The 25,110-nt window shown below is 41.8% G+C and overlaps 1 protein-coding gene across 1 annotated transcript in view; it reads right to left on the bottom strand.

Annotated features, from left to right (window-relative positions):
- Window positions 1-22,596: 22,596 nt before the first annotated feature.
- The window catches only part of CAMKMT (calmodulin-lysine N-methyltransferase), a 594,390-nt gene continuing 591,876 nt past the window's right edge, over window positions 22,597-25,110 (bottom strand). Inside the window, exon 11 of the mRNA XM_077282404.1 lies at window positions 22,597-22,799. Coding sequence (XP_077138519.1) covers window positions 22,725-22,799 — 75 coding nt within the window. The 3' untranslated portion in view covers window positions 22,597-22,724. The remainder of the gene's footprint in view (window positions 22,800-25,110) is intronic.

The raw sequence follows: 25,110 nt of genomic DNA, 5'->3' as shown, positions 1-25,110 counted from the left end.
AAAAAAATGGAAAAATCACCAAAAGAAAGTAAAAAAAACACAGTAATCTTGAATCTCACAATTTAGCCAATTCAGTCCAAAAAGTTGATTACAATTTTTTTTAAATGAAGAAATTAAATAATTGAACATCCTTATGTCTGCTCTCCTCTAAATCACCCTGTAGGCTTTTTTAATTAAAAGCTTGTTTGGCCTAAAGTGATTTATTGATCAATGGGTTTTCTCTCAGTCCTTATTAATTCTTAATAAATAATGAACTGTATTAACAAAAAGCATCAATACATTTACTGGTCCTTTGTTAATTGACTAATTTTGTTAATCCTTCTCTATTCAATTACAAAAAAACAAAAAAAAACACCTGTTGGTACAAAATCTTTATGAAACGACTGTGTTATATGTTTCAGAAATAAGCAGTGACAACCAACATGTCTACTAGAAGTACAGAATATTGTTCTCTTTAAAGGAGTACTCCTTAAAGGAGTATTCCTATCTGAGATGTCTTGAAGCATAGCTACATAAAGACCACCATGCTTACTGTTAGGATTGCTACTGGTTGGCACATTCATGGATGCAGCTTTATTTCACAAAACAAAATGTATTTATTGGTCATTTAGACCTAATGAGACTAGAGTGCTTACTTTCACCACCCAAACACCTAGCTTGATTGACAAGCTCATTATATTGTCCCTCTTCCCCTGCCGATGCTAAAATCTGACACTGCTCAGTACAAGCTGCTGCAGGCAGTCATACAGGCTGTGCGGAGACTAAGTTTAATTCATGAATACACTTGGACTCATGAGATCCCTCATTCCTTTACTAGGGTCAAACTTTCGAATAGGCTCCTACAACCCTTTGATAACAGATTATGCAAATACAGTGGCCTCCTCAGAATAAAAAGTAGGAAGCTCAACTAGTGATTTTATTAAGTATACAGTAAATTAGTGTCCAAAGTGATCATCAGTGCTCCTTATTCCAGCTACCAAAGTTGGGGTCAAACTTCCATGTTGTGGGATCCCCGCATAAAGAACACAATACAAATTATTACTGGCAACAGATTTAAAGAGGACCTTTCACCAATTTTTTCATGTAGAACTCTGCACACCATGTGATATTGCACAGCAGAATATTTTTTTTTTAAATGTTGCCTCTCTGTTGCGGAAATATTAGCAATCAAATATTTGGCACCTAATGAGTTAAATTTAGTTTAGTTCAAGTAAGGTGTTATCATATATTTTTCACTGGGGGCGTGTACTTCTGCCGCCTGTATAATGTTGACCAATCATAAGCAGGCAGTAATATAGAGGTGCAGAAGGAGCTGTGATGATGTCATCAGGGACAGCATCATACTGGAAAACGTACATGTCCCGTGAAAACTATCTGATAACTCCTACTTGGAATTAACTTAACTCATTAGGTGCCAAATATGTGATTGCTAAGGCAGGTTTCACACTTGCGTTTTGATCTGCAGCGTTTTAGTGCTAAAAAACGCATGCGTTTTTTTTCTATACTTAACATTAAAAACGCATGCGATTTTTAGCATGCGTTTTGACGCGTTTTCAGCAACGCATGCGTTTTTTGATGCGTGCGTTTAGTTGCAGAAATGCAACCTGTAGTAATTTCTAGCGGCATTTTTTTGCCGCAAAAAACGCATGCGTTTATTCGCGGCAAAAAAATGTATTGCTGTCTATGTAAACGCATGCGTTTTTAAGCACATGCATTTGCATGCGTTTCTATAGAAAAACACAAGAAAACACAAAAAAAAACAAGAAAACCCTAACCCTAACCCTTGGGTTACTAGGGATCCTAACCCTAATGTTAGGATCCCTAGTAACCCTAGGGATCCTAACCCTAACCCTTGAGATCCTAACCCTAACCCTAACCCTAACCCTTTGGAACACTAGGGTTGGGGTTAGGGTTAGGGTTTGGATCCCTTTATCACTTTGATGGTGGGGGGTGGCTTATCAGTGACCTGGTGAATAGGACATTCTTCTAATAAAAAGCTACCCCTAACCCTAACCCTAGGGATCCTAACCCTAACCCTATGTAATTCTATTAATAGTGGGTTTTCTAGTTGATTTTGATGATTGGCAGCTGTCACACACTTCTCAGCATGCGTTTCAAAAACGCAAACGCAGGAAAAAATGCATGTAAACGCGTCAAAACGCTGCGTTTTTTTCTCTGCATGCAAAAACGCATGCGTCTAAAAAACGCAGCGTTTGCATGCATTTACATGCGTTTTTTCACCACCTGCGTTGTTTTTAAAAACGCTGCAGATAAAAAACGCAAGTGTGAAACCAGCCTTAAAAGAGGTGAAATTTTTTAAAAAAGTTTTATTCCACTCTGCAGTCACTATTACATGCTGTGCATAGTTCAACATGAAAAAAACTGGTGAAAGTTCCTCTTTAATAAAGGTCAGTGAAGTTTATGAAGTTTTGGCACAGTTTCATGTATGCTGGAAAAAAAGCAAAAATGGCAAAAATGCACCCAGTTTAATGCAAACTGGTGCAAGGCAGCATCAAGTGCCGGTTAGGTGCCAATTTACAGTAAATGCATTGCAGTGTCTTCAATTGCTCATATCTATACAGCTGCATTTTTTTCTGGCATGGTTTTGCAATAAGTGACATGCATGTGAGCGCAGACCCACATTTTTGATACATTTTTTCCAGTCGACTTTTTCTTTTGTGCACAGACAACGCAGTGCTTTACAGCAAAATGAACGGGATTTCTAAAATGTCATTCACAGATTCCAATTTTATTCCCGTGTGTAAATTGACCTCCAGTGCATTTATCCTTAAACCTTGTATTTCAATTATATGAACTTTTTACTTTTTTTTTTTTTTTTATCATTTTTCCCCCAATTGAAATGAGAAAAATCATTGCATTTTCAGCACACAAACTCCACACAAGAAAATGCATGAAAACCACATAAAAAATGTACAATGAAAATCTTCACATTTCTCATGGTTTACTGCCTGCATTTTATTCTGGAGGTGTGGGGGATACATAAAGAATGCTACATATGAACATACACTTAAGGAGAACAATAGAGCATTTTATGTTTTTAGAACTTTGTGTTGTGATATTTCTTTTGTTAATTTACTGTACATACAGCTATATATTTTTTTCAACTGGGTGTTACCATTCTTCTTGTCATTGGGGCACTTCCCTACACCAGGGATCCCTAACCTGTTGCTTGTGGGGCCCTGCTGTGGGTCTCAAAACTATCTGCTTCATAAGCGCGTTAATGCAGTGTAAAGCAGACAGCCACGAGCAGGACAAAGTGCAGGAGGAGGAGCCATGATGAGGTTAAGGCTGCTTCCTCCTCCTTCCTGGTGACATCATTCCCCTCTGCATACAGCCCGAGCTTATCAGTTTCATGAGGCTGTTGAGTTCAGGCCAAAAGTTTCCAATGAAGCTGTTGAGTTCAGACCAGGAGTCCAGCGGTCCGTCTGAAATATCATGGTCTATGCTGGATCTATGATATATGGATGTCTTAATTCAGCCTTAAAGGGAAACTCTCATGTGAAAAAATGCTATTAACCTGCAGTTAATGGGTTAATCTCCAGGTTAATAGCTTTCTGGGTCTGTGCAGCCACCACACTGAAAGCCTGACTACTGGGAAGAAATTAACTTTTTCAAAGAGATGCGGCTTCAGTGACCACTCAGCAGTAACCACGCCCCGGCACTGACTGACAGCCAGTTTTCTACTGTAGAGCCGACTGTCAGTCAGTGTTAGGTTGTGGTTACATCTGCTGCTCAGCGTGTACTAAGCAGTGACCGCAGCTACACCTCTGTGACTGCTGGGTGCTGGGAAGAATAATGTTCATTTCCTCCCAGCAGCCGGGTTTTCAGTGCGGCGTCAGAATGCTATTAATCTGCAGATTAACCCCATATCTGCAAGTTATTAGCGTATTTTTTTCACAAGACATGTTCTCTTTAAGGTCGGTTCAAACTTATTTTTAGCCTGTGAACCGTCAAATGTCAATCTATGCGCTGTGAAAAATTTGAATACTGTAATCTGGTCCATTTTACAGGCCAGACTAATGCATATAAATAGCAGAGAGTACCCGCAACCCGTCCACCATGTAGAGCTCCACACAGAGCCAGTCAAGTTCTACATTTGTGGACATGACTGACACAATCTATGCAATGGCTATACGAAAGATAGAATTGTAGATACATTTGCCCTCTGAACCACAACAACTAGAATAACCCTCTCATGACCAGTGATAACCCTTTAATAACTAATTATCCATGTTATCATGTGTACTGGAAAGGAGGAAAAATATTCCCAGTGTAGCAAAATAATGAAAAAAGTGAAATGACGCGATTGTTTTTTATTAATTTACAGTGGTTACTATACAGTAAAAATGACCTGAAAATATGATTCTCCAGGTATGGTAAGTTTTGCTTCTGTCGCCATTTTTCAAGAGCTGTAATGTTTTAACTTTTTTGAGTAATTGAGCTGTTGGAGGACTTGTTTTTTGAGCTCTGAGCTTATGTTTTTTTACACCATTTTGGGGAAGATAAGATGTTTTGGTTGAATAACTGCAATTCTGGAATTTTCTATTTTTTTTTCTCATTATGCCATTACTCGATTGGGTTAATTGACTTTATATTTTGACAGATGGGACTTTTACGGATGTAACAATGCAACATACTGTATGTGTATTTTTTTATTATTACTTTATAATGGGGTAAAAAAATGGGGTGATTTGAATATAGTTTTTTGAATATTATTTTTTTTACTTTTTATTGTTTGTTAGTCCTCTTAGAGGACTTAAACCTGTCATCATCCGATCGCTTGTGCTATATACAGCAATGCCACACAAGCAGCCTTTAACAGGAGTACCTTCATGATAGGCATTAATATTATTATTATTCTTTTTTATGGCGCCATTTATTCCATGGCACTTTACATGTGAAAAAAGGGGCATACATATACAAGTACAATAAACATGAGCAATACAAGGCACACACAAGTACAGAAGGAGAGAAGACCCTGCCCGCGAGGGCTCACAGTCTACAGGGAATGGGTGAGGATACACTAGGAGAGGGTTGTGTGGCGGTGCAGGAGACTGAGGATCACTGCAGGTTGTAGGCTTGTCAGAAGAGGTGAATCTTCAGGTTCCTTTTGAAGGTTTCTGTGGTAGGCGAAAGTCTGATGTGTTGGGGTAGAGAGTTCCAGAGTATGGGGAAATCATGGGAGAAATCTTGTATGCGACTGTGGGAAGAAGAGAGTAGAGAAGGAGATCTTGAGAGGATCGAAGGTTGCGTATAGGTAAGTACCGGGAGACCATGTCACAGATGTATGGAGGAGACAGGTTGTGGATGGCTTTGTATGTCATAGTAAGGGTTTTGAACTGGAGCCTCTGGACAATAGGAAGCCAGTGAAGGGCTTGGGGGTCTTCAGCAGATGACAACCCATTAGCGCCCCACAATCATGTTGCAGAAGTGCTGATAGGAGGTGGGAACAGCGCACCCCCTTGGAAGACGCTCCGTAAACACTGCAGTCACAGATTGACAGCCATCATCTACCAGCAAAGATGTGTGTTTAGTTCCTGAGCCTGCATTGAATTCAGGGAAAGCAGCCAGTATCGTATGCTGGTAAGGGGATAAGGATGAATTGGTCACAGTTGAAAATCTCTTTTTATTAGACTATGTTTATAATATTGCACTACCATCATCAGCTTGTTTAACTGTTGCTAAAATGCACCGTTATGGGATTTAATTCAACTGTCAACAGAACATTGCTCCATTCCGCTTAAATATCATAAAGATGTTCATCTTTCACTAAACTTTAAATATCTTGTCATAATATACTCAAAACAGTTGTGCTCAAAAGTTTGCAAACCCAGGCAGAGTTTTTGCTTTCTTGGCCTGTTTTCAGAGAATATGAATGATAACTAGTGTTGAGCGATACCTTCCGATATACAGAAGTATCGGTATCGGATTGGATCGGCCGATATCCAAAAAATATCGGATATCGCCGATACCGATACCCGATACCAATGCAAGTCAATGGGACACAAATATCAGAATGTAAAAAAGCCCTTTCTGTCCTTCTACATCCTGTTCCAGAGGAGGGAAGAGTGTGGGCGGTGCGTGGGCAGACACTGTGTGTGTCTGTGTGCGGGCGGGGTCTGTGCGGGCCTACCGGGGATCTGTACGGGCCTTTCAGGGGTCTGTGCGGGCTGCCGGGGGTCTGTGCGTGCCTGCTAGGGTTCTGTGCGGGCTGCTGGGGGTCTTTACGGACCTGCCGGGAGGTTGTGCGGGCTGCCTGGGGTCTGTGCGTGCCTGCTGGGGGTCTGGGCGGACTGCTGGGGCTCTGTGCTAGCCTGCTGGGGCTCTGTGCAGACTGCTGGGGGTCTGTGCAGGCTGCCGGGGCTCTGTGCAGACTGCCGGGGGTCTGTGCGGGCTGCTGGGGGTCTGTGTGGGCTGCAGGGGCTCTGTGTGGGATGCCGGGGGTCTGTGCGGGCTGCCGGGGGGCTGTGCAAGTGTGCAGGCATCGTCCGATGGGACTACAAGTCCCAACGGACGATGTCTGCTACAGTGACAGTGATTGACACATTAGCCAATGATGGGACAGTAGTAGTTCCATCATCCGGCTAATGTGTTAAATGTTAAAAAACAAACAAACAAACATACTACATGCATACTACATACAAAATACTACATCCATACAACATGCTACATACATACATACAACATGCATACTACATACATACAACATACATACTACATACATACATACAATATACTTACTACATACATACATACATATAACATACTACATACATACATACAACATACATACTACATACATAAATACTACATGCATATTACATACATAAATACAACATACATACTACATACATACATACAACATACTACATACATACTACATACATACATACTACATACATACTACATACAATGCATTCATACATTACATACAATACATACATACAGACATACAGTGCATTAAACATAGATTACATACACACTATTACTTGTCACTTTGATCCCCGAAGCCAGTGTCATCTGTAAAAAAGATTAAAATAACAAAGAACCAATATACTCCCTGTCCGCAGAAATCCATGAGTGTCCCACTACGATCTCACGTGGAGAACGGCAGCATCAGCTGTGTGGCCATCAGGTGCAACAATATTGGTTGTTTATTATTTTAATCTTTTTTACAGATGACACTGGCTTCGGGGATCAAAATGACAAGTAGTAGTGAGTATGTACTCTATGTTATATGTACTGTATGTCTGTATATATGTATCCATCTCTTCAACCTATCGCTCTCTTCTGGTACCTTCCCCTCTGCCTTCAAACATGCCACCATCACACCCATCCTCAAAAAAACTAAACTTGACCCAACTGCTATGCCCAGCTATCGCCCCATATCACTGCTCCCGTTTGCTTCAAAACTCCTTGAGCAGCATGTCCATGCTCAACTTTCCTCCCATCTCTCATCTTACTCTCTCCTTGACAACCTCCAATCTGGCTTCTGCCCCCACCACTCCACCGAAACTGCCCTGACAAAAATTACTAATGACTTAGTCACAGCTAACAGACAGTTCTCCGTCCTCCTCCTTCTTGACCTGTCCTCTGCCTTCGACACAATCGATCACTGCCTACTGCTACAGATTCTTTCTTCCCTTGGCATCAAAGACCTTGCCCTGTCCTGGATTGCCTCATACCTTTCCAACCGCACATTTAGTGTTTCCCACTCCCACACTACCTCCTCATCCCGCCCTCTCTCTGTTGGAGTCCCTCAAGGCTCTGTCTTAGGGCCCCTACTTTTTTCCATCTATACCCTTGGCCTAGGACAACTCATAAAGTCCCATGGCTTCCAGTACCACCTGTATGCAGATGACACTCAGATCTACCTCTCTGGCCTAGATGTCACCTCCCTGCTGTCCAGAATCCCGAAGTGTCTGTCAGCCCTCTCCTCCTTCTTCACCTCTCGCTTCCTAAAACTCAATGTAGACAAAACCGAATTCATCATCTTTCCCCCACCTCACGCATCCCCCCTACCCGATCTATCTATTATGGTAAACGGCATCACGCTCTCTCCCGCACCTGAAATCCGCTGCCTTGGGATAACTCTCGACTCTGCCCTGTCCTTCAAACCTCACATCCAAGCTCTTGCCACCTCCTGTCGCCTCCAACTCAAAAATATTGCCAGAATCCGTTCCTTCCTCAGCCCACAATCTAGCAAAACTCTTGTACATACTCTCATCATCTCCCGCCTCAATTACTGCAACACCCTCTGTGGCTTCCCAGCTAACTCTCTTGCACCACTCCAGTCTGTCCTCAACTATGCTGCCTGGCTAAACCACCTCTCCTCGCTACTCCCCTGCTTCTCCCCTCTGCAAATCCCTCCACTGGCTCCCAATTCCCCAACGAATCCAGTTCAAACTACTAACACTGATCTACAAAGCCATCCACAACCTGTCCCCTCCCTATATCTCTGAATTAATCTCCCAATATCTTCCCTCACGTAATCTTCGATCCTCCCAAGACCTCCTACTCTCCTCCACACTTATTTGTTCCTCACACAACCGCCTCCAAGATTTCTCCCGAATATACCCCATCCTCTGGAATTCCATGCCTCAACCCGTCCGATTATCCACCACCCTCGGATCCTTCAGATGGAACCTGAAAACCCATCGCTTCAGGAAATCCTACAGTCTACAATAACCGACCGACGCCTCACCACCGCAAGAGCCGCCGCCTCACCACTGCCAGAGCCGCCGCCTCACCACCGCCAGAGCCGCCACTTCACCACCGCCAGAGCTACTACCTCACCACCGCCAGAGCCGCAGCCTCACTACCGCCAGAGCCGCCGCCTCACCCCTACCTTCTGTCTCTTCCCCACTATTTCATAGAATGTAAGTCCGCAAGGACAGGGTCTTCTCCCATCTGTACCAGTCCATCACTGTAAACCTGTTTACTATAAACGATATCTATAACCCTGTATGTAACCCCTTTCTCATGTACAGCACCATGGAATTAATGGTGCTATATAAATAAATAATAATAATAATATTGTATGTAATGTATGAATGTATTGTATGTAGTATGCATGTAGTACGTATGTGTAATAATTATAGGGGATAACTCAGGAGACTTTTTGCATGGAGCAAGACAACTACAGGACACAGTTTTAGAAGTGGTAAAGTCTATACTATCACACTGTGATTCAAACAGGTGCAGAGAGAAACTCAAGTCCACAACACTTGGTGTAAATATTAAACGCAGCATAACAGACTATAGGGAACTTTGGAGGAAAATGCAATCACACAGAAAGTCTATGAAGCACAGTTATTCTTGAGGATACTTGACACGAATAAGTCCTTGTTTTAGTCTAAACACAGATAGATATGCTTATAAGGCAGTTCAAGCAATGTCTTATCTCAACCAGGAAGGCCTGGGTGATAATCTCTGGTTTAAGCAGAGCAGCAACAGCTTACATGTCCAGCAAATGCAGATGGAAGTAAACACGAGCAGCAGAAGAAGGAGGATTACTGGAAACTGGTGTATGCAGCAGGAACTCAGAGCAGAGTAGCAGGATAACCACACAGGTTCACAGGAGCAGGTATATAGCCAGGGAGTCACCAGAGTCAGGAGCTGGGTGCAAGGCAGAATACTCTAGCACAGACTGAAGGCTGGGGTGGAGTTTTATAGCAGGAAGACACAGTGCACATGAGACCAAAGACGCCATCTTGGAAAAGGGCAGTAATGCACAAAAGGTAATAAAAATGTTCAGAGTCCTGACAGTATGTATGTTGTATGTATGTATGTAGTATGTGTGTAGTATGTATGTAGTATGTATGTAATATGTATGTAGTATGTATGCAGTATGTATGTATGTAGTATGTAATATGTATGTATGTAGTATGTATGTGGTATGTAGTATGTATGTAGTATGTATGTAGTATGTGGTATGTATGTAGTATGTATGTAGTATGTATGCATGTAGTATGTTGTATGTATGTAGTATGTATGTATGTAGTATGTATGCATGTAGTATGTATGTAGTATGTATGTAGTATGCATGTATGCATGTAGTATGTATGCAGTATGTATATATGTAGTATGTATGTATGTAGTATGTATGTGGTATGTAGTATGTATGTAGTATGTATGTATGTAGTATGTGGTAAAGATGTAGTATGTTGTATGTAGTATGTATGTATGTAGTATGCACAGAGCCCCGGCAGGCTCGCACAGTTGTCAAACTACCGTGTTTTCTCTTTTTAAATCATAATCACAACCCAAAACATCCAAATAACCCTGATCAAAAGTTCACATACCCTGGTGATTTTGTCCTGATAACATGCACAGAAGTTGACACAAATGGGTTTGACTGGCTACTAAAAGTAACATCCTCACCTGTGACCTGTTGGCTTGTAATCAGTGTGTATGCATAAAAGCTGAGTGAGTTTCTGGGATCCAGACAGACTCTTTCATCTTTCATCCAGCCACTGACATTTCTGGATTGTGAGTCGTGGGGAAAGCAAAAGAATCGTCAATGAATCTACGGGAAAAGGTAGTTGAACTGTATAAAACAGGAAAGTGATACAAAACGATATCCAAGGAATTGATCATTCCAATCAGCAGCGTTCAAACTGTGACTAACAAATGGAAAATTAGGGGCTCTGTAAAAACAAAACCACGGTCAGGTAGACCAACAAAAATGTCATCCACAACTGCCAGGAAAATTGTTCAGGATGCAAAGAAAAACTCACAAATAGCATCAGCTGAAATACAGGACTTTCTGAAAACTAGAGGTGTGGCTGTTTCAAGATACACAATATAGAGGCACTTGAAGAAAAATGGGCTGCATGGTCGAGTCGCCAGAGGAAAGCCATTACAGCGCAAATGCAACAAAGTATCTCACCTACAATACGCAAAACAGTACAGAGACAAGCCTCAAAACTTCTGGAACAAGGTAATTTGGAGTGATGAGATGAAAATTGAACTTTTTGGCCACAACCATTAATGTTACATTTGCAGAGAGGTCAACAAAGCCTAAGATGAAAGGAACACCATTCATACTGTAAAGCACGGAGGTGGATCGCTGATATTTTGGGGATATATGAGCTACAAAGGCACTGGAAACTTGGTCAAAGTTGAAGGAAAGATGAATGCAGCACATTATCAGCAAACACTGGAGGCAATTTTGCACTCATCAGCCCTGAAGCATGGGACGTACTTGGATGTTCCAACATGATAACGATCCAAAACACAAGGCCATGTCAACCTGCCATTGGCTACAGCAGAACAAAGTGAATGTTCTGGAGTGGCCATCTCCGTCTTCTGACCTCAATATCATTGAGCCACTCTGGGGAGATCGCAAGCGTGCAGTTCATGCTAGACAGCCCAGAAATATACAGGAACTGGAGGCTTTTTGCCAAGAAGAGAGGGCAGCTTTACCATCTGAGAAAATGAAGAACCTCATCCACAACTACCACAAAAGACTTCAAGCTGTCATTGATGTTAGAGGGGGCAATACATGGTATTAAGAAGTAGGGTATGAGAACTTTTCATCAGGGTCATTTGGATCTTTTGCGTTGTCATTATGATTTAAAAAGAGAAAATTATGACAATAAATGGCTTCACCCAACCACCAACCATGAGTGGAGAAAAAGTTTTGGTGTTATCATTCAGATTCTCTGTTGTGAATTCTGTTTTTGGGCTCCCTCTGGTGGTTACTGGTGGTACTGGCTGACTTTTGTCTTGCACCTGTTCCCATCAGGAAACTGGGAGTTTCCTATTTAGTCTGGCTTCTCAGTCATTCTAGTGCCGGCAACCAATGTTACCAGAGCACCTCTGTTGCTTGCTACCTGCTCCAAGTCTGCAATTCAGCTAAGTTGGATCTTTTGCATTTTTTGTGTTTGTTTGTCCAGCATGCATTTATATTTCTCTTGCTGCTGGAAGCTCTAGTGATCTGAAATTACTACTCCGGTGTCATGAGTTGATAACGGAGTTAAAGTAATTTCAGGATGGCTGTTTAGGGTTTTGAGGTGACCGCGAAGTCCTCTTTTGTATTTTCTGCTATCTAGTCAGAGGGCCTCTCTTTGCTGAATCTATATTCATACTGCGTACGTGTTTTCCTCTTACCTAACCGTTATTATATGTGGGGGGCTACTATCACTTTTGGGGTTTCCCTGGAGGCAAGCCAGGTCTGTGTATTCCTCTACTAGGGGGTAACTAGATCTCCGGCTGGTGCGAGGTGTCTAGGGATAATCGTAGGCACACCCCCTGGCTACTATTAGTTGCGTGTTAGGTTCAGCGTCGCGGTCATCTGAGATTCCATCATTCCTAGAGCTAGTCCGTTTTTGCCTGAGTCCCTGCCATTGGGAACCATGACAGTATTGCCGGCCAGAAATGTATTAAAGGTATTGGCTGAAGAAAGAGAGAAAAGAAGAAGTTTCTGACACTTTTTTTTTTTTTTTTACTCAGAAGTTCTGTCTAGCCATAATTGCAATCTGCTGCTTTTTTCTCTCCTCTTAACCCCTGAATGGCTCAGATCTCAGCTGTTGAGAAATGGATATCCAGAGTTTAGCTACAGGCCTGAGTGCTCTTGCTTCTAAGGTTCAAAATATCCAAGACTATGTTATACATGCTCCTATGTCAGAACCCAAGATTCCTATACCTGAGTTCTTTTCTGGAGATAGATCTCGTTTTTTGAATTTTAAGCACAATTGTAAATTGTATCTTTCTCTGAGATCTCGCTCCGCTGGAGACTCTGCTCAGCAGGTTAAAATTGTGATTTCCTTGTTGCGGGGTGACCCCCAGAATTGGGCATTTGCATTGGCACCAGGGGATCCTGCGCTGCTCAATGTGGATGCGTTTTTTCTGGCACTGGGGTTGCTCTATGAGGAACCTAATTTGGAGATTCAGGCTGAAAAGGCCTTGATAGCCCTCTCTCAAGGGCATGATGAAGCTGAAATATATTGTCAAAAATTTCGAAAGTGGTCTGTGCTTACTCAGTGGAATGAGTGCGCCCTGGTGGCGAATTTCAGAGAAGGTCTCTCTGACGCTGTTAAAGATGTCATGGTGGGGTTTCCTACGCCCACAGGTCTGAATGAATCCATGACTATGGCTATTCAGATTGATCGGCGTTTACGGGAGCGCAAACCTGTGCACCATTTGGCGGTGTCTTCTGAGCAGACACCGGAGATTATGCAATGTGATAGAATTCTGTCCAGAAGTGAACGGCAGAATTATAGGCGTAAAAATGGGTTGTGCTTCTATTGTGGTGATTCTGCTCATGTTATATCAGCATGCTCTAAACGCACAAAAAAGGTTGATAACTTAAGTCTTTTGCAATTGGCACTTTACAGTCTAAGTTTATTTTGTCTGTAACTTTGATCTGTTCATTATCATCTATTACTGTGGATGCCTATGTGGATTCTGGCGCTTCCTTGAGTCTTATGGATTTGTCCTTTGCCAGACGCTGTGGGTTTAGCCTAGAGCCTTTGGAAGTTCCTATCCCTCTGAAGGGTATGGACTCCACACCATTGGCTAGGAATAAACCACAATACTGGACACAAGTGACTATGTGTATGACTCCTGACCATCGGGAGGTGATTCGCTTCCTTGTGTTGCATAACTTGCATGATGTCTTAGTGCTTGGATTGCCATGGTTGCAAACTCATAATTCAGTCCTTGACTGGAAAACAATGTCTGTGTTAAGCTGGGGATGTCAGGGGGCTCATGGGGAAGTACCTTTGGTTTCCATTGCTTCATCTACTCCCTCTGAAATTCCGGCATTTTTGTCTGACTATTGTGATGTTTTTGAGGAGCCCAAACTTTGTTCTCTCCCCCCTCACAGGGATTGTGATTGTGCTATAGACTTGATTCCGGGCAGCAAGTTTCCCAAGGGTCGTTTGTTTAATCTGTCTGTGCCTGAGCATGCTGCTATGCGGGAGTATATTAAGAAATCCTTGGAAAAGGGACATATCCGTCCATCCTCATCCCCTTTAGGAGCAGGTTTTATTTTCATGGGTAAAAAAGATGGCTCCCTGAGGCCCTGTATTGATTATCGCCTGTTGAATAAGATTACAGTCAAATACCAGTATCCTTTGCCACTATTGACTGATTTATTTGCTCGTATTAAAGGGGCAAAGTGGTTCTCTAAGATTGATCTTCGGGGTGCGTATAATTTGGTGCGGATTAAGCAGGGAGATGAGTGGAAAACTGCATTTAATACGCCCGAGGGCCATTTTGAGTATTTGGTAATGCCTTTTGGTCTTTCTAATGCTCCTTCAGTCTTTCAGTCCTTTATGCACGATATTTTCCGTAAATACCTGGATAAATTTATGATTGTGTATTTGGATGATATTTTGATTTTTTCGGATGACTGGGAGTCGCATGTTCAACAGGTTAGGAAGGTTTTTCAGGTTTTGCGGGCCAAATCTTTGTTTGTAAAGGGTTCAAAGTGTATTTTTGGGATTCAGAAGATCTCCTTTTTGGGCTATATTTTTTCCCCTTCTTCTGTTGAGATGGATCCTGTCAAGGTTCGGGCTATTTGTGATTGGACGCAGCCTACTTCCCTGAAGAGTCTTCAGAAGTTCTTGGGCTTTGCTAATTTCTATCATCGATTTATAACTGGGTTTTCAAGTGTTGCTAAACCTCTGACTGATTTGACTAAGAAGGGTGCTGATGTTGCCAATTGGTCCTCTGCGGCTGTGGAGGCCTTTCGGGAGCTTAAGCGCCGCTTTTCTTCCGCCCCTGTGTTGCGCCAGCCTGATGTTTCGCTCCCTTTTCAGGTCGAGGTTGATGCTTCCGAGATTGGAGCGCGGGCGGTTTTGTCGCAGAGAAGTCCCGATTGCTCAGTGATGAGACCATGTGCATTCTTCTCTCGAAAGTTTTCGCCCGCCGAGCGAAATTATGTCGGTAATCGGGAGCTCTTGGCTATGAAGTGGGCATTTGAGGAGTGGCGTCATTGGCTTGAGGGTGCTAGACATCAGGCGGTGGTCTTGACTGATCACAAGAATCTGATTTACCTTGAGTCTGCCAGGCGTCTGAATCCTAGACAGGCGCGCTGGTCGTTGTTTTTTCTCCCGGTTTAATTTTGTGGTTTCATACTTGCCGGGTTCAAAAAATGTGAAGGCAGATGCCCTTTCTAGGAGTTTTGAGCCTGACTCCTCTGGTGATTCTGAGCCTACGGGTATCCTTAAGGATGGGGTGATTTTGTCTGCTGTCTCCCCAGACTTGCGACGTGCTTTGCAGGAGTTTCAGACTGATAGGCCTGATCGTTGTCCGCCTGGGAGACTGTTTGTTCCAGATGAATGGACCAGTAGAGTCATCTCGGAGGTTCATTCTTCTGTGTTGGCAGGTCACCCTGGAATTTTTGGTACCAGAGATTTGGTGGCCAGGTCCTTCTGGTGGCCTTCCCTGTCTCGGGATGTGCGTGCCTTTGTACAGTCTTGTGATGTTTGTGCTCGGGCCAAGCCTTGCTGTTCTCGGGCTAGTGGATTGTTGTTGTCCTTGCCTATTCCGAAGAGGCCGTGGACGCACATGTCTATGGACTTTATCTCGGACCTCCCGGTTTCTCAGAAAATGTCCGTCATTTGGGTGGTGTGTGACCGTTTTTCTAAGATGGTTCATTTGGTACCCTTGCCCAAATTGCCTTCTTCATCTGAGTTGGTTCCTTTATTTTTTCAGAATGTGGTTCGTTTACATGGTATCCCGGAAAACATTGTTTCTGACAGGGGGTCTCAATTTGTGTCTAGGTTCTGGCGAGCGTTCTGTGCCAGGATGGGCATTGATTTGTCTTTTTCGTCTGCATTCCATTCTCAGACTAATGGCCAGACGGAGCGAACTAATCAGACCTTGGAGACTTATTTGAGGTGTTTTGTGTCTGCTGATCAGGATGATTGGGTCGCCTTTTTGCCGTTGGCAGAGTTTGCCCTCAATAATCGGGCCAGTTCTGCCACTCTGGTTTCTCCTTTCTTTTGCAATTCAGGGTTTCACCCTCGTTTTTCATCTGGCCAGGTGGAATCTTCGGATTGCCCTGGAGTGGACACGGTGGTGGATAGACTGCACCGGATTTGGAGTCATGTGGCGGACAATTTGAAGTTGTCTCAGGAGAAGACTCAGCAGTTTGCTAATCGTCATCGTCGTGTGGGTCATCATCTCCGCGTTGGGGACTTGGTGTGGTTATCTTCTCGTTTTGTCCCTATGAAGGTCTCTTCTCCTAAGTTTAAACCTCGGTTCATAGGTCCTTATAAGATTTTGGAGATTCTTAATCCTGTATCTTTTCGTTTGGACCTACCAGCATCTTTCACCATTCATAATGTCTTCCATCAGTCGTTGTTGCAGAGGTACGAGGTACCGGTTGTTCCTTCTGTTGAGCCTCCTGCTCCTGTGCTGGTGGAGGGTGAATTGGAGTATGTTGTGGAGAAGATTTTGGACTCTCGCGTTTCCAGACGGAGACTTCAATATTTGGTTAAATGGAAGGGATACGGTCAGGAGGATAATTCTTGGGTGACTGCCTCCGATGTTCATGCCTCTGATTTGGTTCGCGCCTTTCATAGGGCGCATCCAGATCGCCCTGGTGGTTCTCATGAGGGTTCGGTGCCCCCTCCTTAAGGGGGGGGTACTGTTGTGAATTCTGTTTTTGGGCTCCCTCTGGTGGTTACTGGTGGTACTGGCTGACTTTTGTCTTGCACCTGTTCCCATCAGGAAACTGGGAGTTTCCTATTTAGTCTGGCTTCTCAGTCATTCTAGTGCCGGCAACCAATGTTACCAGAGCACCTCTGTTGCTTGCTACCTGCTCCAAGTCTGCAATTCAGCTAAGTTGGATCTTTGGCATTTTTTGTGTTTGTTTGTCCAGCATGCATTTATATTTCTCTTGCTGCTGGAAGCTCTAGTGATCTGAAATTACTACTCCGGTGTCATGAGTTGATAACGGAGTTAAAGTAATTTCAGGATGGCTGTTTAGGGTTTTGAGGTGACCGCGAAGTCCTCTTTTGTATTTTCTGCTATCTAGTCAGAGGGCCTCTCTTTGCTGAATCTATATTCATACTGCGTACGTGTTTTCCTCTTACCTAACCGTTATTATATGTGGGGGGCTACTATCACTTTTGGGGTTTCCCTGGAGGCAAGCCAGGTCTGTGTATTCCTCTACTAGGGGGTAACTAGATCTCCGGCTGGTGCGAGGTGTCTAGGGATAATCGTAGGCACACCCCCTGGCTACTATTAGTTGCGTGTTAGGTTCAGCGTCGCGGTCATCTGAGATTCCATCATTCCTAGAGCTAGTCCGTTTTTGCCTGAGTCCCTGCCATTGGGAACCATGACATTCTCTGAAAAAAGGCCAAGAAAGCTAAAATTCTTCCGGGGTATATAAACTTTTGAGCACTACTGTATAATTATGTCTAGTTTTAAAACCTTACTTAGTAAATAAAATGGGACAATTTTGGGGTAACAATTCAAATGGCTGATGAGAATGTTCTATAACTTTATTCCTTAGAGATTCTGAATAAATAAGCATTACTGCTTGATGGTAGTCAACAGAGATGAGTGGATCAGGTAAAATTCAAATAAGTTTGTTCGTGCAGAGAAGTTATTATCCTCGAATGTCCATTATTATACTCTGGGGTCTCTCCGGACCCTAGAACAAAATAAAAATGATAACATTAAAAAGGATCCCTATACTCACCTCACCGCTGACCTCTTCAGCCCCTCTGCTCCTTATTGTCTGGTCTTCATCCCATCTTCTGATTCTCGCTTTAAGTGCTGAAATCCATGCTCTGACGAGGCCCAGGAGGATTCTGCGCAAAAGGTGATAATGTTATGACAACCCGATGTGCGTCGTGACCTTACACACTCATGCACAGAACTGTCCCAGGAGTCATAGGAGCAGGATGTTGTGATGAGGACCGGACGGGTGATGGTGAGGAACAGATGGGTCGGAGTGGAGAACCGTGAGGTGAGTATAAGGACTTGTTTTAACCTTTTGGATGGTCGTTTCCAGTTCAGAAAAATGGCAGCCAGTGGTAGCTTTAGTAGTCCCAAACAATAGATATTTGTTACCCAAATCGTAAGTGAGCGCATAGCAATTTCTCCTGGCTCACCCACAAACAATCTAAACAATAGGGAGATGGATCAGAGTAAGGCCTCATCCAGTTTTTCTTGTATGATCTAAATGTGGTCATACTTTCATGGACTGTCAGAAAGGAGAAGGGGGAGAAACTTTTTTTTCCTCCACGTATAACAAAAAATATTATACTCGGACCACACTTCGATCAAAATGTGAACAAAATAATTAGTCCTTTTGTCTTGGGCATGAGAAAATTGGAATTCTGAAAAAGCCATAAGACATAAGGGTAATCAGCAAGTAAATGGCATTTAAATAATGCCTGGCTGCCTTAATAGAGCAGAGACTACTGGGAGAAAATCAAATTATGTTCTCCCTGCAAGCGCTTGCTTCCAGTAGTCTAGGCGATGCATGGAGAGGTTAGAGTCATCGCTTATTACACAATGAATGTTTCTGTAATCTTGAGTGCTTGCAATGTGCTTACTGTATAGTGAACTGTAACTGCTGCCTGCACCGCCCCAATGACGGAGAGTGGCTGCAAGGAGAATATAACTTCATTTTCTCCCTGTAGCTGCTGTTACACTAAGGTAGCCAGGAATTATTTAAATGCTCTTTACCTGTAGATTATCATTATATTTGTTGGTAAATAGTGTGTTTGGATGTGTCAAGACTGATCGGCACAATGCAGAGCCCTAATTTTGGGATTGTGGGGTCCCTGTGACTGGCCCGACAGTAATCAGTAAGTTATCCCCTATCCTTAAAACAGCACCCTACCTGGGATATTCATGGTTATCAACAGTATATGCCATAAATCTTCAATTGATCCAGGCTCTACATCTATCTTGGGGATGGAGCCTTGTTATACACTGGCAGGAATGGCAAAATGGCTTTGCATTGCAGCTCTCTCCATTAATTTTCAATGGAGCTCTACATGGGCAGCTTTCATTTACACCAAGCAGAATTATATTTTGGCAAACAGATTGGCATGGGCACTGACGGAACAATAGGTGAGACTTAAGGTACCGTCACACTCAGCGACGCTGCAGCAATATAGACAACGAGCCGATTGCTGCAGCGTCGCTGTTTAGGTCGCTGTAGAGACGTCAAACACAGCAGCTCCAGAACGATGCAGGAGCGATCCTGTGACGTAACGGTGACTCACTTATCGTTCTCACAGGTCATTAGCTCCATGTAAAACATTGCTGGCATCGTTGCTTTTGCTGTCAAACACGACGATACACGCCGACCTGATGACCAAATAAAGTTCTGGACTTCTAGCACCGACCAGCGATATCACAGCGGGATCCAGATCGCTGCTGTGTGTCAAACACAACAAGATCGCTATCCAGGACGCTGCAACGTCACGGATCGTTGTCGTTTTCTTGTAAAGTTGCTGAGTGTGAAGGTACCTTTATAGTCTGGATCTAATTTGTATCCTATTGTTTGCTGTATTTCAGTTGAAGGCGAGACTAAGCTATGTGCATCTAATTTGCATTCTCAAGTTTGGGCACAAAATTGTTAAAATATCAAGTCAAATCTACTTCTGTAAATTGGTCCAAGTCTGTGTGTGACTAAAGGCTCCCATACACCTTAGTCTAATGTCGACTGAACCCACTGATATCGAAGAGTTTGATCAACAGTATAATGTGTATTAGGGCTCTTGCCAGTGGTCAGGAATGGTTGGGAAAGATGATGAACACATATGTCTGTTTTCAGATTGCCAATCACAATAATCTCCCTGAAATAAGCCACTGGCCTCAGGAGTACTTGGCCGCGTGAGCTCTCCTGTGTATGGGAATGTTGGACAACACTGTGGCTCAGTGGTTAGCACTGCGGCCTTGCAGCACTGGAGTTCTGGGTTTAAATCCCACCAAGGACAACATCTGCAAGGAGTTTGTATGTTCTCATCGTGTTTGCATGGGCTTCCTCCTGGTTCTCCGGTTTCCTCTCATATTCCAAAGACATACTGAGAGGGAATTTAAATTGTGAGCCCCATCGGGTACAACGATGATAATGTGTGCAAAAAACTGTAAAGCGCTGCAGAATATGTTGGCGATATATAAATAAAGAGATTATTATTATATTGGTTGAGATGGCCGTTGGCTGAACAATTGGCCTAAAGGTACCGTTACACTAAACGACTTACCAACGATCACGACCAGCGATACGACCTGGCCGTGATCGTTGGTAAGTCGTTGTGTGGTCGCTGGGGAGCTGTCACACAGACAGCTCTCTCCAGCGACCAAAGATCAGGGGAACGACTTTGGCATCGTTGAAACTGTCTTCAACGATGCCGAAGTCCCCCTGCAGCACCCGGGTAACCAGGGTAAACATCGGGTTACTAAGTGCAGGGCCACGCTTAGTAACCCGATATTTACCCTGGTTACCATTGTAAAAGTTAAAAAAAAACACTACATACTCACATTCCGATGTCTGTCACGTCCCCGCCGTCAGCTTCCCGCACTGACTGTCAGTGCCGGCCGTAAAGCAGAGCACAGCGGTGACGTCACCGCTGTGCTCTTCTTTACGGCCGGCACTGACAGTCAGTGTGGGAAGCTGACGGCGGGGGACGTGACAGACATCGGAATGTGAGTATGTAGTGTTTTTTGTTTTTTTTAACTTTTACAATGGTAACCAGGGTAAATATCGGGTTACTAAGCGCGGCCCTGCGATTAGTAACCCGATGTTTACCCTGGTTACAAGTGAACACATCGCTGGATTGGCGTCACACACGCCGATCCAGCGATGACAGCGGGTGATCAGCGACCAAAAAAAGGTCCTGATCATTCCCTACGACCAATGATCTCCCAGCAGGGGCCTGATCGTTGGTCGCTGTCACACATAACGAGATCGTTAGCGGGATCGTTGCTACGTCACAAACAAGCGTGATGTTGCAACGATATCGTTAACGAAATCGTTATGTGTGAAGGTACCTTAATCGTCCGTCAGATAGCCATCTAATGTGTTTGCCCAACCTAAGGCTAGCTAGACTACTGTTAAAGACCATAACAATGGGCAAGAAAGCCTATCACGATGACACTGATGTAAGGAATGAACCTGTGACATTCAAGTAGCAGTGTCAAATCCGGGCTAGATGGCTGCAACACAACTGAGACGATTAGATGAAGATACATTTTGACTGCCGTCCACTTTGACTATCTCTATGCATTGCACATCATTGGGGATTTCACGGTGTGTGAGAATCTTTCCTTTTAATCCTGTGAGTTTGAATGATTATTTGGGGATACAATTTCTACTTTTTCTTTCAATAAGAGGGCAAAAACTCTTTGTTAGGGTCAGAAGGTCACATAGCAACAGCACCCATTAGCGTCTAATAAACCTTAAGCCTTTCCTGATTCATTCTCTTCGCTTCTTTTGTCCAGGAAGACATTCTAGACCTAAACTATGATGACTGACTCTGATTAATGCAACCACAGCGAGCTGCTCTGTACATGACATCATGCAAAAAGCAACAAGTGGGCAGTATAGTAAGGAAAATAATCTGCTAACCAAAGACTAATCTGAAATACTTCAACAATGCCAGGAAATGCGAGTATTTTTTTTTAACCTTGAATCATCTTGAATCATGAGCTCCACATTCTTCTATACCAGGCCAGAACCTGACCTGCATATATACTTCCTCTTTTCTAAAATCTCCTAGGGTTTCTAACTTCCAATTAGATGCCCGATTCGATCTATTATCCAAAAATGCAAAAAAGAAAAGAAAAGAAACAGAATAACATAAAAGAAAAATCAAATTTTTTTTGGGAGGCATCCAAGGGGTGTTACTGGATACCCAATTCTATTAATTATCCTAAAATTGTAAAAAAAGAAAAAAGTGTAACATAATAGGAAATCACAATCAGTTCTTTTAAACATTTTCTTAACTAGAAAAAAATATTGTAAAAAAAAAAAAAAACAATTTGCCAGAAAATAATATACTGGTAGATTTTAGCCCACGTTGGGTCTTTGATTTGAATTTTCACAATAGGCCATTGTAGCCTAGAAAATAGTCACCCGAGCACTGAACAACATTACATTGTAATCACATACAGTGGTAAATATTCATGAGAGCTTTGCCTGATTTGATTATAGCATTTATCTGTACTGTAGAATGCAACATTTCCATAAATAAAACAAGGTGTGTTTTGGTAAGATTTCGAAAAGAACACCCATTTTCTTTGGGGATCTGATTAGAGCTCACTTTTCATCTTAAGAGAGGCCCTAAATGTGCTCTTCTTCTACCTAAACAGATAATAAGCACTCGGTGTACTCCCCCTTCTTGACTCAACATACTGAGACTAATCGCAGATAATTGAGGAGGAGGAGCAGAGGGCCGGGTGAGCCTTTGTGTCCACAGGACAAATGGTCAGTTCATGAGGCTTTTGTCTGATCCATAGTTTACTGCAGAAGGGTGGGGGGGATAGTCGAAGAACAAGAAAATGTAAAAAAATATATATATATATTTATATCTATTTTTGCTATTTTTTTTAAATGTTTTATGTTGTGGTGTGCAGAATAACACAAACTCTGGTTTAATTTTATGTTTTATTTTATGTGAATTTAAAAAAAAAAAAGAACATTAAATGCCCTTGAATATACATGATGGTGCGTCAGAAGAAAAGTAACTTGTTAGATTCTCTGTTTCCACGCATGAACAGCACTATCTTGATGTGAGGATGAGTAGTATTGGATAATGGATATCTGGGTGATAAGCTTCACTGTCTTCTTCTTCAATCTGTAATAAATAAGAATAAAAATTTTTAAAAAAAAAGGATAAGGGAGTATAATATAAGAATACCTCCTCCATAATGCAATGGGATCTGAGTGCTGCGACAAACAAGAATGAGACAGTAAACAGGTCGTGAAGAGTTGTGTCCTCAGCACCAGTAATATAATATACTATACAACCATCAACAGCGTTTGATCTTCCATAGAGAGGCCTTACCTGAACATTTTATTTAATAACTTCAAAAATTGAAAAAATAAATACATATAAAAAAAATACAGAAAAAAAAAATAAATAGAAAAAAATAAATGAATAAATATAAAAAGTACACACACACATATATATATAACATATACATATATATAACATATTCAAATAAATTCAAATAAAGAATATTACACAAGTATATGGTGTGACATTATCTTTTTATGCTAAAGCTTTTGACCTATTTGTAGAAAAACTTATGGTTTCAAATACAAAAATACTATTTTTCTTTTTGTCACTAACCAAGTTCAGCATAAAAGTCCGAAAATAATAAATTGTGGATACTATATATATATATATATATATATATATATATATATATATATATATTACGGTATATATACACACACATATATAAGTATATACATATACAACATGTATGTGTTGTGTATATATATATACATATATATATATATTTATTGCTGGCTATTTACCCAAACCAGGCATTAAGAAATCATCATGATTCCGCAATTATCTCAAGGTGGGTAGAATACATAAAGCGGCTGGTATATTGGCTAGAGATTAAATATAGAAAAGCATTATAGTATAGCTGAGACAGGAGAGGAAGAAGGGGGGAGAGAAGGAGAAGTCACGTGACAGACAGTAAGCAGAACGCATGGACTACAGGTGATGTCATTGCATTATTATATCTGTCGCTTATAATGTTATTGCCTCACAATGAATTTTCCCCTTAAAAGACGATTCTATTTATTTATAGTTATAAAAAACAGACTAATTTTACAAATAGTCTAAAATTATTATAATATTTTTTTTTACATCCACTTTACTTAGAAAATATTTATTGGCAAAATTATTTTTTTTTGCAAGATAAATAGCAGTAATAATAAATGGAAGAAAAAAGGAGCCTTGAGACTTCTAGTGTAGGTGTTTAGCATTGGGAGAAAATATCTTTTGTGTAAAATGTCAAATAAATTGCCCGCTGTACGGAAAACACATTTCTCTTAATTAAAAACACTTTTATTGTTTCAGATCGGCGAAACGTAAAATAAAACAAAACCCCGGTTGAAAAGAAAGTGATTTTCCAATTTGATACGCAGAATAAGGTCGAAGAAAGCAGCTAAGGAGGCAATAATATAGTTGCTATTAGTAGCTTTATGGGTTACAGTGTAATTGGATGTAGCAAGCTCAGACCCACCGGGTGAACAGCAGCTGCCGGATAGAGGGGGTGGGGGGGATTGGTGGGTTTCATACTGTTTACCTTAAAGACAATTCACAATTATCAACAACACTCTGCAGAGATTAGAAATATCGGCCACTAGGGATGGTATTTGAATAAGTAAATGGAGGTGAAAAGTCTTAAGTCTTTACCCCATGATAACGGAACTCAGATGCATTACTATAAGAATATGAATAGTTATTTTTTTTGTTTACTTATTTATTTATTTATTTTTAAATTAATAAACAAATGCACTTTTTCATTTATTTACTAACAGTAGCTAAAGACAAATAGACAAAAAAAAAATAAAACAATAGAAGTGGTAACATACCTTTCCTTTTTTATTTTTGCCTTGTTCCTAGAAGATGGTGTCGGTGCAGTGCGATACGTTCTGACAAAAAAAGCACTGGCATATAGCGTAGCATTGCCCAGTTTTGATTACAGGCTTTGCTTTTTTTCTTTTTTTTTTTTCTTTCTTTTAACGGAAATAAAATTTCACAGCTAACAATGAAAGGTGAAAAGTTTAAGAGGCAAAGCTGTTCCTCCTGATCACTGACTGTTAATCAGCTTCATGGGTGGCTGCCTAAATCTGTGGATTTTTTTTTTTCCTTCTTTCCCCCTGTAACTTGCTTTACTGCCAAGATTGTAACTCATTTTTTTTTCCCCCGTTGTAGGAGGAGGAGAAAACATCTCCCCATAGAATGCAGCTGCATATGAGTGACATGACGCGCTAATGCAGAGGGCAAAATTAAAATTCATGAATCTCTTCACAACCATTTGTGTAACAAGATTAAGACGAGACAGCAGAAAATAGCTGCATTATCAGACTTCTTACAGTTCTCCAGCTGGTTACGCTCTATTCCAAAACAGTAGGGATAA

Source organism: Ranitomeya variabilis, chromosome 2 (assembly GCF_051348905.1).
Source record: "Ranitomeya variabilis isolate aRanVar5 chromosome 2, aRanVar5.hap1, whole genome shotgun sequence".
NCBI lineage: Eukaryota > Metazoa > Chordata > Amphibia > Anura > Dendrobatidae > Ranitomeya > Ranitomeya variabilis.
Note: the sequence above shows the minus strand (reverse complement) of the source record. Positions and strands in the feature narration are given on the sequence as shown.